Genomic DNA, 19,601 nt, shown 5'->3' on the forward strand with positions numbered 1-19,601 from the left:
TACTCTCAGATCCTAGTACCCTCTGTCCTCAAACTACTCTGTATTCATTTTGCATATATTGTCTGTCTGTCTGTCTCTCTCCCCATCTACATTTTTTTGTTAGAATGAACATGAATATAACCCAGAGCTTAAAGCCAATTTGCATGGGATGCTCCTCATTGGTGGAAATTACTCAACACTCCATGTGATCATCCACAGAAGGGTAAAACTGGGGAGCATTTGGGAGAAGAGAGACATTGATCTTTGGACTTCCAGCTTCAAGAGAGAAGGCATGTACTTCCAGATTCTCTTCAGGTCCCCAAAGAGTAAGACTCTGGGAGGAAGCCAACATGTGGAGGAGCTGGCACCTCAATTATGTTGGTATCCCCAGCTTACTTACTAACTTAGTGATTTGGGGGAGTTTCCCCTTGGATGAAATCTGGGATACTCTTAGTTGAGCTAAGATAGTTCCCTCCCAGTGACAGAGGTCATTTATTCTGTATATTGTCTAGTATATGTTCTCAACCATATACTTTCTATAAATTCTATTTGTTATTGGCTTGGATAAATGTTTTTATTTGCTATTTGCAGTGTGTATTCATTGTGGAACTGGCATTTGGTGGGAAGGGAATAAAGCCTTGGATATAGAGCTTGGGCCAACCATTCCTCATTAAGGGATACTGATCAGGAGATCACTTTGAATTTAAAAATCATTTCCTCTAGACTAATGATATTTGGTGTAGGCGGCAGGTAGAGATAATTCTTGCCTAATACCCCCTAACTCTGAGGAGGGAATATTGGGAAGCATCTGATCTCATCCTCCTAGTTCCCTTCTTGGAAGGAGATCAGACTCCCTTGGAGAAGGGTGAGGAGATAGAGGTAGAGGTGGAAACTCTAGAGATATCTATTCATGCCTCTTTATGAGCCACATGTAAAGACCCCTATGTGGACACATATAACTGACATGGACAAAATATACCATGTACCAATCCTTACATATATAAAATGTACATACACTAAAATGTAAGCTCTTTTGAGGGCAGAAACTGTTTTATTTATCTTTGTATTCCCAGTGCTTAGTACAGTACAAGAATAAAGTAAGCAATGAACAAATGCTTAATTATTATAACTATCACCTTAACCTTTATAGAAACACGGCATTTTAGAAGTGGAAGAGTCCTTTGAGATCATCCAGTCCAATGCCCCCATTTACAGATGGTAAAACTGAGACCCAAAGAGGTAAAGAGATCTTGCCCAAGGTCACACAGCTATTGAATGGTAGAGATTCGACTAAAAACCTAATCTGATTACAGATTTTCTTCCATCTCTGCCACTGACTAGCTCTATGTCCTCTGATAAGCAATTCAACCTTTCTGACATGCATTATTGTGGCTAAAGATGGGACTACCAATGGTCTTGTTTGTAGTACTGAATCAAGTTAGGTTGTGAATCTTGATGTTGTTATGTGATGATTTAATGATCTTTAAAACAAATGAATTACTGAGGATAAACCCAATAACAACTGATTGGGCACATGGAAAAACCAGCATGCTCTAGAAAATTGGCAGCTGAGTTTGTAGTGAGGAAGACTTGGGTTCAAATCTCACTTTTGATACTTAGTAGTTGTGTGTGAGGATTCCTTCACACTTTAGGAGCTTGGTGAAGGAGCTGGCACCAAAGTTTCATATGTGATAGAGACTAGAGCTGTGATTTTTTTTTTTGGTGTAGAGACCCTCCAGATGAAAAAACTTGTTCTACTAATTTGGGTTGACCCTTTGATGAAATTTATGGTCTTAAAATGTTTCCTAGAGCACTGAGAAGTGAAATGAATATGTATCAGAGGTGGTACTTGAACCTGGGACTTCCTGGTTTGGAGATCAACATGCCACACTATTTAATATGCATTTTATCTTTGATAGCATTACAATTAAGGATTTATATAGGTTTAAAATGTAATTTTATGCATCACATGTGAAACAATTGAAATTATGCTTTAGACCTATATAAATCCTTAATTATAACATTAGCAGACATAAAAGCATATTCATTAAATTGTTCCCTTTAAGATCATGAGCCAGATACAGGGGAATTTGGACATTGACACACTTCTTGGTTTCAAATGGTTTTAATGCTTTGGCTATAGAGAAAAAAGAAACAGAGATAAAAGAGGCATCATTTGTTACAGATTTTTGCACTAAAGTCTACCTCATTTTCCCCCAAATTGTTACAGTAGAGAAAAAGAAGTTCTTTGATCCAGCGAGTCCCAAAGTGAGATCTGATTATTTTCTTGCCATTCTTTGATGGCTGAGAATCTCTTTCTACACATTCTGTCTACCTAATGAAACAATGCTGAGGAGAAGGATTTTTTTTCTTTTTACTCGGTTATACTCTTTAAAACAGTGATATCTCCCATGAGTTTTGTCTTGTATGTAGCTTGCTTCCTGGAAAGATGTTTTTGTTTCACAAGTTTCTCAGCTGTTGAGGACAAAAATAGAGTTTTCGGGAAAGACTATAAGAAATAGCAAGGAAGCAAAAATAATTGAAATTAGTTTATGAATTTAGTCAAAGCCAACCACTGGAAATACATCTAAACATAAAAAGTCAAACAATGCTACATCTACTATGTACAATACATCTACTATGTACAATAAAGCACCTCTCGTTTTCATTACAAAAGTTGTCCAGGTAGTATATTTTAAGAGTAAAAATACAGTTTCCCTGTGTGGTTTACACATTCTTATATATCAGCATTGGTTTCTGTGAAATAAACATCTTCAGGACTCTGTGGCACATCTGAGGTGTGAATGACAAACTTCTGTCCATCTTTTAAAGTTACAAGGGCTTCTTGCCCCACAGGAAGGTCTAGTTTAACTGTGCTTTTAGTGGCTTTGTCTTCCAGTAGTACCTGGATCAGCTGGAATGGAAAAAGAAATCAAGCTTAGTACAATGTTCTTTATTACACTGAGATCCTTCCTTTTTGCTAGAATGAAATTCCAAGAATATGTTTTTTGTATTAACCATTTAGTGAAGTCAAGTCAATAAATATTTATTAAGCATATACTATGTATAGTAGGGCTAAGCACTAGGGATACAAAGAAAGGGGGAAAATAATCCAGTCCAGTCTTGAGGAGCTCAGTCTAATGAAGGAGACAAAATGAAATGACTATTGCCTATGTTTGTGGAGGGAAGGTATTAGCATTAAGGGTTAAGACTTCTTCCAGAAGGTAGAATTTTAGCTGTGACTTGACAGAATCTGGGGAAACCAGATAATGGAGATGTATAGGGAGAACATTCCAGGCATTAGGGAGAGCCAGTGAAAATTGACCAGAGTTGGGAGATGGATGGTCAAGTGATGGTAACAGACAAGAGGCCAGTGTCACTGGTTGGCAGAGTCTCTGGTGGTAGCTATTAGTTTGGACTAAAGAACACTAATGGTAGACTGAACACTCTGAAGGACCAATCAGGGTCTGGTTGTTATTGTTCACCCTCCCTTTTCCAGAGGACCACTGACGTTATGGGGGGATGCTTTGACTGGCATGTGAATCAGATTTAAGTGAGGCAAAGGTGTCAGCTTCATTCTTTCTCCCAGTCATCAAAGTCAGGGTGAGGAGATGATGTAGCAAAAAGGAGAAGCTGAGGATTTTAGTTATGAGATAGGAACAAAAGGAAAAAGGATTGAAATCTACAATGAATTGTTAAGAAAGAGCTAAAGACATTGTGAAGATGAAGAAACCTTGGTTGTGGGACACAAGAGGAAGTGGATTAATGTAAAGTGCAAGTGATTCCATGAAATCCGTACTGTGTCTCTGTATGGCCACAGGTTATACCTACCATTTTGGTTGTCTTCATGATTAAGTGTAATTCCTATATTTGAGTTGATTTTGTGGCAGTCCACATCAAATTTAAAGCGAGTCAAAATGACTGGGCCATTCCATAGTCAGATAATTTTGCCCACAGAGTTCTGCCCTTTGTTAAATACAAGTGGTACCATTCGTTTTAAAATTTTGGGAACAGTTAGCACACAGGGGTTTTTATTACATATCAAAGAAGTTTAAAGACTTGTAGATTATGTTCTTGAGTTCAACTGTCAATTGACTAGATAGGAGAAGGGAGAAAAATAATCTTGGTAAATTCTTGGAAACTGAAATATTGTTCTTAGTCTAATTTAATCAAAAAATATGCATTATTGGTTATTGGTATTCTTTGTAGTCTACCTAATCCATATCTATGTTATTGTGGGCAGCTAGATTGAGCAGTGAATATAGCACCAGCCCTGAAAATAGGAGGACCTGAGGTCAAATCCAGCCTCAGATACTTACTAGCTGTGTGGTCCTGGGCAAGTCACTTAACCATGTTTGCCTCAGTTTCCTCATCTGTAAAATAAGCTGCAGAAGGAAATTGAAAACCACTCTAATATCTTTGCCAAGAAAATCTCAAATGGGGTCACAAAGAGTTGGACATGGCTGAAGCATGTCAACAATCCAATATTATTATTGAGAATAATAGTAACTGACATCTAGACCTTTAGGGTTCACAAAGTGTTTATATTTATTATGTCATTTGAACCTCACAATGACCCTGAGGAAGGCATTACAGGTATTAATTCACTAAGGATTTATTAAATACTTACTATATGACAGGCATTGTGTTAGGTGCTGGAAATAAAAAAAAAACAAAAACAAAATAGTTCCTGGCCTCAAGGAGCTTACCTTCTACTAAAAGGATACAACATATACACAGATAAGTAAAGAAACAGTATATAAAAATAAATAAATAAAAAGTCATATCTGGGAAAGGGGGATGCTCCCTTGTGATCTGCTCTATCCAACAGTATAGCTTGGGCTAGGCTTTTATGTTAATAACAATGCCTATTTCTATGGCACTTTGTTTGAAGAAGATCTTTCTTCCCAACAACCCTGTAAGATAGATAGTGCCAGCATTATCATCCTCATTTTATAGATCTTAATTATTTCTAAAAATTATTTATTTAATATTTTTAGTTTTCAGCTTTGATTTCCACAAGATTTTGAATCACAAATTTTCTCCCCATTTCTACCCTTTCCCCCACTCCAAGATGGCATATATTCTGATTGCCCCATCCCCCAGCCCTCCCTTCTGTTACTCCCCCCATCCCCTTTTCCCTTACTTTCTTGTAGGGCAAGATAGATTTCTATGCCCCATTGCCTGTATATCTTATTTCCCAGTTGCATGCAGAAATGACTTTTTTTTTGAACATCTGCTTTTAAAATTTTGAGTTCCAAATTCTCTCCCCTCTTCCCTCCCCACCCACCCTCCCTAAGAAGGCAAGCAATTCAACATAGGCCACACATGTATCATTATATAAAACCCTTCCACCATACTCATGTTGTGAAAGACTAACTATGTTTTCCTCCCTCCTATCCTGTCCCCCTTTATTCAATTTTCTCCCTTGACCCTGCCCCTTTTCAAAAGTGCTTGCTTTTGGGGCAGCTAGGTGGTGAAGTGAGTAGAGCACCAGCCCTGGAATCAGGAGGACCTGAGTTCAAATGTGGCCTCAGACAATTGACACATGTACTAGCTGTGTGACCTTGGACACTTAACTCCAATTGCCCTGCCAAAAAAAAAACAAAAAAAGTGTTTGCTTTTGATTACCTCCTCCCCCTATCTTCCCTCCCTTCTATCATCCCCCCTTTCATATCCCCTTCCTCCTTCTTTACTGGGGGGGGGGGGGTAGGATACCCAATTGAGTGTGTATGTTATTCCCTCCTCAAGTCAAATCTGATGAGAGCAAGATTCACTCATTCCCCCTCACCTGGTCCCTCATCCTTTCCAACAGAACTGCTTTTTCTTGCCAATTTTATGTGAGATAATTTACCCCATTTTATCTCTCCTTTTCTCCATCTCTCAATATATTCCTCTCTCATCCCTTAATTTGATTTTTTTTAAGATATCATCCCTTCATTTTCAACTCACCCTGTGCCATCTCTCTCTCTCTCTCTCTCTCTCTCTCTCTCTCTCTCTCTCTATATATATATATATATATATATATATGTATATACACATATATGTATGTGTGTGTGTGTGTGTGTGTGTGTGTGTATTCCCTTCAGCTACCTTAATACTGAGGTCTTATGAATTACACGCATCATCTTTCCATGTAGGAATGTAAACAAAACAGTTCAACATTAGCAAGTCCCTTATGATTTCTCTTTCTTGTTTACCTTTTCATGCTTCTCTTGATTGTTGTGATTGAAAGTCAAATTTTCTATTCAGCTCTGGTCTTTTCACTGAGAAAGCTTGAAAGTCCTCTATTTTATTGAAGATCCATATTTTGCCTTGGAGCATGATACTCAGTTTTGCTGGGTAGGTGATTCTTGGTTTTAATCCTAGCTCTATTGATCTCCAGAATATCATATTCCAAGCCCTTTCATCCCTTAATGTAGAAGCTGCTAGATCTTGTATTATCCTAATTGTGTTTCCACAATATTCAAATTGTTGTTTTCTGGCTGCTTGCAGTATTTCTCTTTGACCTGGGAGCTCTGGAATTTGGTGACAATATTCCTAGGAGTTTTCTTTTTGGGATCTTTTTCAGGAGGTGATTGGTGGATTCTTTTAATTTCTATTTTATCCTCTGGCTCTAGAATATCAGGCAGTTTTCCTTGATAATTTCTTGAAAGATGACATCTAGGATCTTTTTTTGCTCATGGCTTTCAGGTAGTCCAATAATTTTTAAATTATCTCTCCTGGATCTATTTTCCAGGTCAATGGTTTTTCAATGAGATATTTCACTTGGTCTTCCATTTTTTCATTCCTTTGGTTCTGTTTTATAGTATCTTCATTTCTCATAAAGTCACAAGCTTCCACTTGCTCCAATCTAATTTTTAAGGTAGTATTTTCTTCAGTGGTCTTTTGGACCTCCTTTTCCATTTGGCTAATTCTGCCTTTCAAGGCATTCTCCTCCTCATTGGCTTTTTGGAGCTCTTTTGCCATTTGAGTTAGTCTATTTTTTAAGGTGTTATTTTCTTCAGTATTTTTTTGGGTCTCCTTTAGCAAGTCATTGACTTGTTTTTCATGGTTTTCTTGCATCACTCTCATTTCTCTTCCCAATTTTTCCTCTACTTCTCTTACTTTCTTTTCCAAATCCTTGTTGAGGTCTTCCATGGCCTGAGACCAGTTCATGTTTTTCTTGGAGGCTTTTGATGTAGGCTCTTTGACCTTGTTGACTTCTTCTGGCTGTATGTTTTGATCTTCTTTGTCACCAAAAGACAATTCCAAAGTCTGAGTCTGAATCTGACTCTGCATTCTTTTTCACTGCCTGGCCATGTTTCTAGACAACTAATTTACCCTTGAGCTTTTTGTCGGGGTACAATTGCTTGTAGAGAGTACTTTGTCCCAAGCTTGAGGGGCTGTGCTGCTATTTTCAGAGCTACTTCTACACAGAAAGCTCTGCCACAGCAGCGCTCCTTCTCCTCTAAGAACTGCCAACCAGGATTGTGGCCCAGAACCAGACACGGCAAAGCAAGCTTTGCACTCCAGCTCTAATTTGCTGCTTAATTCCTCCCACCAGGTGGGCCTGGGGCTAGAAGCAACTGCAGCTGTAGCTCTGGAAGCAGCCTCAGAGCAGCACCACCTCTGCTGCCCCCAGGGTGGTGGCCTACCCCCGAACTCTTTTTACTCTGTCCCAGCAGCTTTTCCCACTAACTTTCTCTGTTGTCTTTGGTGTTTGTGGATTAAGAAGTCTGGTAACTGCCACAGCTCACTGATTTAGGGTGCTAGGGCCTGTTCTGCCCGGCTTCTGGTCTAGTCGGTCTGGGCATGGCCCATGCCGGGCTCTGCCCTGCTCTGCTCCCAGCTCCGTGGGATAGACCTTACCCAGCGACCATCCAGGCTGTCCTGGGCTGGAGCCCTGCTTCACTTTGCTATTTCATGGGTTTTGCAGTTCTAGAATTTGTTCAGAGTCATTTTTATAGGTGTTTGGAGGGACCTTGGGGGGAGCTTAAGCAAGTCCCTGTTTTCCAGCTGCTGTCTTGGCTCTGTCCCTCCACCCCCCCATCTTAATTATTTATAGATGATTTTTGTCATTTCCTTTTTATAGATAAGGAAACAGAGAGCCCCTAGGAAGTCAAGTAGCTACTTGGAGGTGAGATTCAAACCCAGGTTTCTCTTGCCTCTAAGGTCAAGAATCTTTCTACTGCATCATGGGCCTCCAAGTACTTTCCTCAAAATCACCTAGTGTGGAGGAAGATAACAGGTCTTATTGATCCCATTTTATAGAAAAGGAAACTGAGGCACAGATAAGTTAAATGACATTAAAGGTAGACTTGGAAAGAGCCCATGTCTTTGTATCAGAAAACAGGTTCAAGTCTTAGCTTTGCCACTTAATAGACAGTAAGGAAAGTCAGTTCACCTCCCTGAGTTTTCTTCATCTGTGAGAAAAGAATGAGAAGCAGGGTGGCCTAGTGGATAGAGAGCTGGCTCGGAAGTTAAGGTGACCTTAGTTTAAGCCCTACTTCTTACACATACAGGCTATTATCATAGGATCATATGTTTAGAGCTGAGAAGGGACCATCATATTACAGATGAGGTAACTGGGGCTTCCAGAGGTTAAGTGACTTACCCAGGACCCACACAAGAGGAAAGTGATGGAAAAGAAATTCCAGACTAGCTACTCTGTATCCAAATCCATCGCTCTTTCCAAAACTAGCCCTTGGCATGACGCCTCCATGGAGCCTCCTGGTGCTCCAGGCTACTGTCTGTCTATTAGGCGTAGAACAAATGCTCCATTTTTATTGGTAGAAAAAGTTTTCTCATTAGAGGGCTCCTGACACTAGTCAAACCCCATGTCAGGGCCAAAGAAGGTGAGGGAAAGGAAAAGGAGAGAGAGACAGAGACAAAAAGAGGAGAGAGACAGTGGAGACACAGAGGAGAGATAGTGGAGAGAGACAGAGAAGAGAAACACAGAAAAACATCTTTTTCACAGAATTTTGAGGGTTAAGTGAACTAATTTATGTAAAGTGCTCATAACAGTAAAACCCTACATAACGTATAATAGTATGTAATATATACATGTATATGATAGTAACATTTGTATGACCAAGGACGCAAGATCATTTTGAGAGAATTTCTCATGATGTAATGTTTCTTCCTTCTCCTTAAATTTGTATCATCATTATCTCCATCCTGGGAATACCGTGGTTGTCGTCCCTCTTAAAAAATAATCTTTAGTCAAAGTGCAAGTAATTTTTTATCATTTCTGTGCTTTAACCTTGGAGGACATGACCCAGAAGAACCAACATATCTGTCTTTCATTCTTTCTTTCTTCCTTCCCTTTTTCTCTCTTCCTTCTTTCCATTAATCCTTCCTTCCTTCCCCTTCCTTCCTTCCTTCCTTCCTTCCTTCCTTCCTTCCTTCCTTCTTCCCTCTCTTTCTCTCTTCTTTCTTGTTATTATAGGTCTCACCCTGTTCTGTCATGTTGGCCAATTACTTTGTCTTTTTCATATTTATAGAAAGAATATCTATATACAGAAACCCAAAGAGCACAACTGAAGCTGTAATGAAGGCATAACAGTAAGGTTAAACTATCTAGTGGATTTTTTTGAAGACTAAAGTTATTGTGTGTGCACTCAACCCAATGGAATGTTAATTGGGTCACCAGTGAACTTGGAGAGGAAGCAGAGTATGTTCTCTTGAAGAAAAGTTCAATGCTGAGTAATGAAAAGGAGCTAAACAGACAAGCAGAACTTCTGGGTGGTAGAATCTTGAAGACTTTGTAAGGAAGTTGGTTGCCTGAAATGATCGATGATATTGTTCAAGTTCATTATTATTTGAGTATTGCAGCAACCCTGTGATACGGATACTATGGGTATTGTTATCTCCACTTAAAAAATTAAGAAATAGGGACTCAGAGAGATTAAATTACTTGCCAATGGCGGGGGCAGAGAATAGGGAAAAGGATAAGCATTTATTAAGTAACTACTATGTGCCAGGCACTGTACAAGCACTTCACAAATATTGTCTCAGTTGTTCCTCACAACAATCCTGGAAAGTAGATGCTATGATTATTCTCATTTTGCAGTTGAGGAAACTGAGGCAGAATATATTTAAGCAACTCACTTGTCCAGGGTCACACAGATAGTAAGTGTCTGAGGCCACATTTGAACTCAGGTCTTCCTGACTCCAGGCCCAGCGCTGTATTCACTAAGCCACATAGCTGTTTTTAATCAATGACTTGGATAAAGGCAAAGATGGCTTGCAAACCTATGTGAAAGTGACACATAGCTGGAAGAGCTAGCTAACACAATGGATGGTGGAGCTCGGATTCAGAAAGACCTTGATGGCTAAGAGCAACGGGCTGGACGAAATAGGACAAAATTCAATAGAGATCAGTATAGATTATTTACGTAGATGTCAAATATAGAGAAATATAAAGCCTTAAATTTAGTTGGGTTTTAAAAAATCAACCTCACAAGCCAAAGGCATGGCTCACAGTTTGAAAAAGAACTGGGATTTTTAATGGACTCTAAGGGCAATATGAGTGGCAAGAACTGGAAGCCCCAAAAGCTAATGTAATTTTGTCCTGCATCGAATAGCTTCCAAGAATAATAAGAACCCCTCTGTATTCTGTCCTTGTCAGTTCACATCTGTAGTATTTTGTTTAATTCGTGGAGTTGTAGTTGAGGAAAGTGTCCACAAGACACAAAAGTGTCCACAAGAGGAAAAACAGAATGGTGAAGGCTTTTGAGTCCATGTTGTCTGAAAGAATTTTTTAAACTCTTGAAGCATGCCCCCATGGGTGGTGGGTGGGGGTGGGTGCTGAAGCAATGGCTGAAATTATTGGATATTTTCTGGAACAACTCCTACATAAATACATCCATTTTCCTCCCAATGAAAACAGAATTCAAATCAAACTAAATCAAAAGTGAAACTAACATGGAGAATTTGTTGTGACAGTGAATTATTTATTCATGGTGGTTATTTAATATGGTGCGCTCAACTATGGCCAAATTTGAGTAAGAGCAGATTGAATCTCAATGCTGTCATGATCTGCCACCATCACAATGAGTTGGTGCAGGTTCATGACTCAGAGGAATTGGTTTTTTCCACTTGTTGCTACATTTGAACATAAAATGTATATAATCTTTACATTAAAGTTAAACAATATTTGTGTTGAAGTTAAAATATTATAGTATCCATTATATTTCTTACTGTCATTCATTCTGCAAATACAAAATTATTAGCTAGTTTCTCAAAAAGCTATAACTTTTTTAAATTAAAAAATTTTGTTTCAGTTAACAAGCATTTATAATTTTTGCTCTCACTTCCCTCTTTCACCAGAAAAAAAGGAAAACAAAATCCTTGCAATGAAATAAGCTTAGTCAAGCAAGATAAATTCTCACAGTGGTCTTATCAGAAATGTGTGTCTCATTCTTCGAATTCAGTCTATCACTTCTGTTTCAGGAGGTGACTAGAATGCTTCATCACCAGTCCTTGGGAATCATGCCTGGTCACTGCACTGATAAGAATTCTTAAGGCGTTCAAAGCTGTTCTTTTTTTTTTTTGGAGGGAAGAAGGCAGGGCAATTTGGGGTTAAATGACTTGTCCAAGGTCACACAGCTAGTAAGTGTGTCAACTGGCTGAGGCTGGATTTGAACTCAGGTCCTCCTGACTCCAGGGCTGGCACTCTACTTACCGTGTCACCTAACTGCCTCTCTTTTTTTTTTTAAATGTTGTTGATATGGTATAAATTGTTCTCCTGTGTCTGCTCACTTCACTCTACATCAGCTCAGACTGGTCTTATTCGGGTTTCTCTGAAATTATTCCTTTTGTCAATTATTATGACACAATGATACGCTACAATTTGTTCAGCCATTTTGCAATTGATAGGCACCCTCTTAAGTTTCTAGTTATTTGACATGACAAAAAAGAACCACTACAAATATTTTTTGTACATATGGATCTTTTTGTTAGTATGTTTGAAGGTATAGGCCTAGCAGTAATATTTCTGGATCAAAGGGAATTTAGTGACTTGGGGGCTGTAGTTCCAAGTTAAAGATGAAAGTTTTTTTTTTAATTTAAAATCTTAAGAGCAATTGTAGAGAATGGTCTCAAATGTCCAAATTTACATTTAATTGTCTTAAACTTTTTATTTTCTGTAATTATTTAACCTGAAATAATGTCCCTGCTTCTTGGATAGAAATGTCACTGGTTTGAAGAGAGAATTCACTAAAGGAACCTAAAGTAGCTTAAGTCAAGACAACAGAGGTTAGTTTGAGTGGTGCAAACACAGAAACCTGAAGAAAGCAGCTCAAATTTAGCAAATCTAGTTCACTATATTTATCATTGGGATTCATTGATATTATTGTTGGTAGAAAGTAAAGACCACTGTGTTTGCTTTGTACAATAAGAAAGCATGAAACCCAAGAAGGTGAAATGACATTTTCAAAGTGTATGCACAGACTACATTGTCAAGACAACAGAATTTTTCTGGAGAAAATTAGATACTTTTAAGAAGCAAAGACAAACTTAAAAAAACAACCCATCTGTGACATCGAAAGGACTGCTAGCATTGCAGTACATTGTTTATAGGGCAGTAAATGCAAAAAGCTTCCTGTGATAGAAATATTGCTGCTATTAACATGGTCCAAATGATGCTTGATGAATCATATGTAAAGCAGCTTTGACTAATTCTGTTTTGCAGATAATATGATGGAAAGGAGAATTGACCAGACATCTGAAGATATTTGTGATCAATTAATTAAGAAACTTAAAATTTTCCTAGTTTGCATTACAAGAGGATTAAACAACAGATGTAGTTAAAAATACTCACTTGATTAATATGTATAATATTCTGAACAGACTAATCGGGAGGGAAGATTTGTTACTTTGCCTGTGGGAGAATTATATTGGACGCTGCACAGAGGGATCTTCACTAGTGTCAAACAAAATTCAGGCTTTTAAACACTAGTTTAAAATGTGGCATTTTGTGCTTTGTAGATAATCACTTGAATCAAGAAGTAGGAACCACCACATGCTACAAGAGTAATCAACTTTATGAAAGCTAATCCACTAAGAGAAAAAATCTTTGCAAATTGTGGGATGATATGAGGGCAGAGCATTGGGAATGTCTGTATTACTGTGAAGTATCCTGACCTTTTCAAGTCAAAGTACTTTGAAGGGTATTTTAGCTAAAAGAAGAAATGACCATTTTTCTTGTTGATAGGAATAAAAGAAGCACATTCATTTGAGAGTAAAACTTTCCCCCTGAGACATTTTTGAAAAACTGAGCATGCCAAATAAATCAATGCATTGTCCTCAAATTCATACTCTGATCCAGAAAGATAAAGCAACCATATTTATAACAAAGTTAGAACTATGGATAATAAATTTACAAAAAAATTTAAATATATTTCTCAATTCAAAAAAATGACATTGAAGAAAGGAAAGACTGGTCAAGGATTCTTGTGACTAATCTACAGAATCAATTTTCATCTGATCTTAAAGATTTCAGTATTTCTGAACATTAATAGACAAGGAGTCGAGCTCCCATGGACAAATATATTACATTTGGTCTTATTCCGGCTAAGCAAAACAATAGTTTATAGACTTGTCTTGAGATGGTGCATTGAAATAAGAATTTAATCCAGAAAATATTAGTGTTTTGTCTATGGGTGAATGAAGAGTTCTCTGGTTTAATAAACAGATATATATATATATTCCTACTGTTTCTAACATGTTCTAACATATAATATCTAACAGTTGAGTGAAATGGAGTTTTCATCTGTAGCTCTTCTGAAGTTAAAATATCTATCTCAGTTAGCAATAATATTCATGACAACACATTCTGAGAAACTTTGATCTAAGAACAAGACAAGACAAAACAGTGCACCCACTATAGGAGTATTATTCTTACTGTTATCACTTAAAAATTATAAATATGAAATCTTTGAAGGATTACAATAAATATTATTTGATTAAGATTTGGTTTTTGTTATAAACATTTTAGTAAGTTCCTAAATTTATTTGGATAAAATATGAGCCAAGAAAATTACCTGGATAGATTATTTTATGAAGCATGTAGGAGGGGAGCACAATCTATTTTTTTTTTTTGTAAAAAGTGTGGTTTCACTACGGAAAGTTTAAAACCACTCACATACAAGGATCAATCGAAGGAAATGAAGATGTTTAGCCTGAAGAAAAGAATTTGGCTGGGACATAGTAGCCATTTTCAAGTGTCACAGGAGAGAACAAAGCTACCACACTTCTAGTGTCACATTAGGGAGGGATTAGATTTGTATAGTTTGGCTCTAGCAGCAATGAGTGGAAGCTGTAGAAAGACTAATTTAGGTTTGAAATCAAGCAAATGTTCTTAATAAGTAGAGTTGTCTCATGAAACTGGTCAAATCCAATGATAATGGACTTCAAGAAAGACTTGAAGCAGAGTTGGGCTGGGGGGAGGTTTCCCAGATTACTCTGTTGTGCTGGAATTTTGTGGCATTCCTTGAAATATGTAGAGCAATAATTATGGTGTGGAAGACTAATTGCAGTAAGATGAAACCCTGGCTCTGTATGTATTTTGTACTGAGCATGTGCTGTTGCCTTTGTGAGCAGGAATGAGATGGGATCCTTACATTCTTTGTTTTTCTGTCCTTAGTCCATAGCACAGTGCCTGGCACATAGTAGGTCCTCAATTGGTTGATGGATTGACAAATTCATATTTGATTATATGAATATGGAAAAATCTAGATTTAGTTAAAAACTACATGCTGTAATGAGAATTCTATGGTAGTATCGTTGAACTTTTACCATAATTTCTCTCCCTACTTAGAACACCCTATCCTTCACAAGAGACAACAAAGCCACCAAACTTATAGAAGTACAGCATAAATTATGGAAAATGGATAAGCACCTAAAAGTAGATGAAAATCAAATTTGTTTTCATCGAGTCACATTTTAAGAGCACTTGGGGTCAGGGGTGGGGAGGATATAACTTAAAATTATTCCTGGGGTCTATTAATGCTCCTGTAAAGCAAAGAATCCATTTGCAAAGCAAATACTTACCACCTCAATTCTCTTTTTAAGTGTAGGGGGTTACAGTAAAAAGAGCACTGACTCTAAAGTCAGAGGACCTAGGTTCAAATTTCACCTTTGATACTACTCATTTGACCTTGGACAAATCACTTAACTTCTCTGGGCTCCAGTTGTCTCGTCTGTATAATGGAGGAGCTTGATTTGAATGGTCTCTGAGGTCCCTGCCTACTCCACCTGATTCAATGATATCTAGATTTTTAACATATAATATTAAAACCAGTTCCTGATTGTACATGTAAAGCATCCCTACAGATTTCATCCTAAAAGATTTGCAATAAGATGAAGCCCTAGGGGACTGTGCATGTGTCGTGTCCTATATATGGTTGCCTTTATCGGTTTGGCAGGATTCACTGAAGAAACATGTTGGGCCTGTTTCATTCTTTGTGCCTACTACACAGTGCCTGGCGCCTCGCAGGTGCCTAGTAAGTGTTTGTCTCTGGCTAATTGAAGGATGGGTGAAGTGACAAAGGCAGGAGAGTCTTTCCTAGACAAAATGATGAAACCAGGGAGCTTGACTGTGGTCTAGAGGAAAGAGCTCAGGAAGTTGTATACTTGAGTTAGACTCCTGACTCTGACAAATACTGATTGTGAGATATCAGCCAAATCATTTCATTTGTCTGAACGTCACTTTCCCTATCTACAAAATAGGAATGATTAAACTTGTGTTCCCTACAGGGTTATTTTAGGGGACAGAGGAGGCAATGCATAAGAAAGCATTTTGTAACCACAAAGCAAAATAAGCTATTCTTATTCAGGAATAGGAATGATAACGAACAAGTATTGATTAAATGGGATTTTCTTGACAGCAAGTATTATGTCCTCATGGCTGTGATATTTAGGGCCATCTCCAGTCATCCTGATCTATGTCTTGCCACTGGACCCAGATGACTCCAGAGGAGAAAGTGAGGCTGGTGACCTTGCACAGCCCTCCCTCGCTTAAATCCTATTCACTTGCATGCCATGGCATCACCTCCCTATTGTCATGGGCCTCTTTGAGAATGAAGGCCAAACAATGACAGCGATGCCATCGTTGGTAGACCTAGTTACCACATACACGAAGAGTTTCCTAAATTGATCTGAGAACATTGAGCAAACTCTTCAAATCACCAGATGTGTAAAGTCTCTTCAAATGTACAGTTATCCCTTTCACATCACAACTTTCCCTATCTGGTTTCCATATATCACAGGTCAGCATAAGGAATTAAATGGGAATTTTGGGGGAGTTTGGCCAAAGCCATAGATGACAAGCTAAGGCCAGCAGATGACACAGAAAAAGTTTAGAAATCAGAAATGCAGAAAATATATGTATAGTATTGCATGATATCAACATTTTATCTTTTGATACCATAAATATATACAATTTCTTCTCTGGCATGAAGGGAGAGCTAAAACATTTTACACAGATTTCTCAGATAGTGGCCCTGGGCCCCTAACTCCTGCAATGTAGAATGGCTAATTGTACTCTAATTCCCCCCTTCTGGCGCCAGGGTACGTATACACCAACATGAACCATGGATCAGGAGGGAGAGCAGCTTTGCTTTTTGTGCCTATTTAAGAAAGGCTGATTTTTAGCAAGAGCAGAAATGTCTTTGCTGGAGCTCTTCATTCACTTCCCTTTCTCACTCCCCAGTTGACAGGCTGGAGCTGTTGTTACCTGTGGTGTGGTGATGAACTAGACTTCTCTGAAGGCTCCCTCCTGTATTGGGAAGAGGTAGGAGGGACCCACTCGAGGGAAGGCAAAGGGGATCTTCCCTCTATGGGAAGCCTTCTCTCTGACCTTAGGGTTGAAAAATTGGCTTTAAAGTGAATTCCAGGCTTCCACAGGAGCCCAACCAAAACCAGTTCAACGTGTACTGTTGTGTCAGCATGTGAAAACCTCTCCTGGTCCTTTGAGTGCTTCATTTCCTTCTAAATGAGGGAACAGTTCATTCTCAGAAAGTAGGTTACTCATTGTGGGATTAGGCATAGGAGATCATCACTGCTGTAGCAAGACTGAGGGATCATTTGCCTAACAGGAACATCACAAAACTTTTTTTCCTTCCATTAATACAAATCTAGGTCCCTTCCTCCCTGCCCCTGTAAGGGCAAGTAAAGTGGGACTTTTCACTGTTTTTTCTTTTGGAGTGCTTCTCAGCACCAAGGCAATCAAGTGCCTTTGACTGAGTCTTGCCTTTGTCAGTAGGAAGGCCCACATCCTTTTGCTAATTAGGTCATGAGAGGTGTGAGGCCCTTGAGACGTGTGAAGCTCTCTGACCCTGAAAAAGGGTATATATATTCTGAAGATAGAATTTTGCTTTGGGGGCACACTCATTGGAAGAGCATTGGTGATTTGACCAGACAGGACTCTGGGTAGCCATTAAGGATCCCCCCCCCCCCGCCCCCACCTTTGAAAACCCAGATGTTGGTGCTTTTCTCTATGGTAACTATGCATGTATTGCTACGGTCAGAGAGAAGCCTGTTTGTTGATTTGTGTTATTTTCTCTGTTTGTAATTTCTGTTTGTATTTGCTCCGAAGTTCAGCGTGCTGACTTTTTCCCCTGAACTAAGTGAATGATACATGTATGTTTAATTAAAGTGAGATTGTTAACCCCTTAAAGTTTCTTTCCTTAGAAAAGCAGATCAAAGAACCAGTGCTAGCAGTCCTCCTGTGTGCTGGTGTTGTTGGTCTCACACAGGCACAGGAGTGGCAAGTAGCATTGTTCTTACAGTTCCCAACACACAGATGTCCCATCACTAAGACTCAGATGCATTTAATAATGTCCTTATCATCAAGAGTAAACAAAACCGCACACAGTGGTTTGTACAGGGCAAAGAGCAAGCTATAAAACCTCAGAGAGCACCTTTAGAACTTTATCTGGTCTTATCTGGATTTGTTCCATTCTGGTAGAGTTGAAAGAACACTGACTCGGGAGTCAGAGGAGCTGGGTTCAAATTCTGCCCCTGACCTTTATCTGTGTGACCTCGGGCAAGTCATTTCACTTATGTTTCCGTTTCCTCATCACTAAAAGGAGGGAAAAGGACTAGATGGACTCTAAGGTTTTTTCCAGCTCTAGGTCTAGGATCCTATATCTAACTACTTGTCCATAAATTGAAGAACCTAGAAAAGTCATAGAACACTTCCAGCCATGTGGGGGGCAGCAAAGTGGGGAAGGTTCTGGTTACAATTCTCCTTCTCCGGATGATGATGATTCTAGGTTAGAAGAGAATTAGTAAATTGCAGCCGGCCATTAGTGGTCTCATGTTACATTAAGAAAATATATTTTATTTGTGTCTTTTGTCTTTATATTACAATCATTTCTGCAAAAAAAAAATAACAAATAAAACCTCCCCCTCCAGACTGACCCCTCCCTTAATTTTAAATCCAAAGTACCATCTTGCTGAAAACAAATATGTCAATATACAAAGTACATTTATAGCAACATTACAAATTTGTATTAGAAACGGGCTATTCCACATGGAAGGAATTACAGGAAGGTTCTCCACTGCCTACTGTCTCGTTCTAGTTCTTCCCCTCCACCCACTACTCCTACTTCTGTCCTCCAGCGTATAGATTTTAATTCTCATAATCAGGCCATATGAATTCCTAGTAATGCCGTGCACGGGTGATTTTACCTTATTTCCTGTGGCAGTGTCCACCAGAAATCCCAGGACCTTAAGGATAACGCTGCTCACACAAACGTCGCTCTGGCTGATGTGTTTCATCAGAGTCACATGAGGGGGCTCATCATTTTGGCTTCCGTGTTGTTTGATTGGAGAATCAGCGCTTTGGAGAGGCTCCTGAGTGGACTGGGTGGGAGACTTGTGATTTGGCTGCATTTCCTTGAGATTGCCCCCATCTTCCTCTTCCTCTTCATCCTCTATGCATGACTGAAGTATATGAATCACATATTCCAAAAGTAGCAAATTAAACAGATGCCAGGAGCCTAAGTTTAAATAACCAAAAACAAAACAAAACCAGAAAGTCAGATCTGTAAAGCCAGCATACCAACTTTTTAAAGGTTTTGGCAGGCCTTGCTCACTAAATCTTCATTTGTACATTTGACCTGCAATTTTCACTGACTGGGTACCATCAGACTGGGACCTTTGATACCACCCCCACCTCGGGCGAGACCTAGCCCTTAAACAGAAAGTGACACTGAGTGACACATGAGGTATAGACAAACTGCATATGAGCACAAAACAATTCCACTTATTTAATCCAAGAGAGGAAACAACACTTAATCAAAACACAATCGCTGACCTCCTCCCCTCTTTCCTTCTCCCCCCACCTTTAAGGAGAGAACTATAGGGATAATCAGAGAGAAGCCTATTCTCTGAGGTCTCTCTGGCAGCTGAACAGAGATCTAGGAATAGAATGCGGGGAGGGGTGGGGAAAGGATCCCAGAAGGGATCCTGTTGCCATTTTATGATGCCTCAGATGCAGCCAGCCACCTCTCAAGTCCTTCGCTGGTTGTGTCGCTGCATATCCTTATGTGTTAAATGGGTAAGGGAAAAAGTCTGAAGCACATGACAAAATGAGGTTTATCTTATGCCAGAATCTTAAAGCTATAAATAGG

The 19,601-nt window shown here is 38.9% G+C and overlaps 1 protein-coding gene across 3 annotated transcripts in view; it reads right to left on the reverse strand.

The window, feature by feature from the left end:
* Nucleotides 1–2,716: 2,716 nt before the first annotated feature.
* Nucleotides 2,717–19,601, reverse strand: part of RFX8 (regulatory factor X8) — a 118,807-nt gene continuing 101,922 nt past the window's right edge. For all 3 annotated transcript variants that reach the window (XM_036758204.1, XM_036758203.1, XM_036758202.1), the window contains 2 exons: nucleotides 18,658–18,968; nucleotides 2,717–2,893 (listed from right to left, as the gene is read on the reverse strand). In XM_036758204.1, coding sequence (XP_036614099.1) covers nucleotides 2,717–2,893; nucleotides 18,658–18,968 — 488 coding nt within the window. The remainder of the gene's footprint in view (nucleotides 2,894–18,657; nucleotides 18,969–19,601) is intronic.

The sequence above is a fragment of the Trichosurus vulpecula genome, chromosome 4 (genome assembly GCF_011100635.1).
Source record: "Trichosurus vulpecula isolate mTriVul1 chromosome 4, mTriVul1.pri, whole genome shotgun sequence".
Lineage (NCBI taxonomy): Eukaryota > Metazoa > Chordata > Mammalia > Diprotodontia > Phalangeridae > Trichosurus > Trichosurus vulpecula.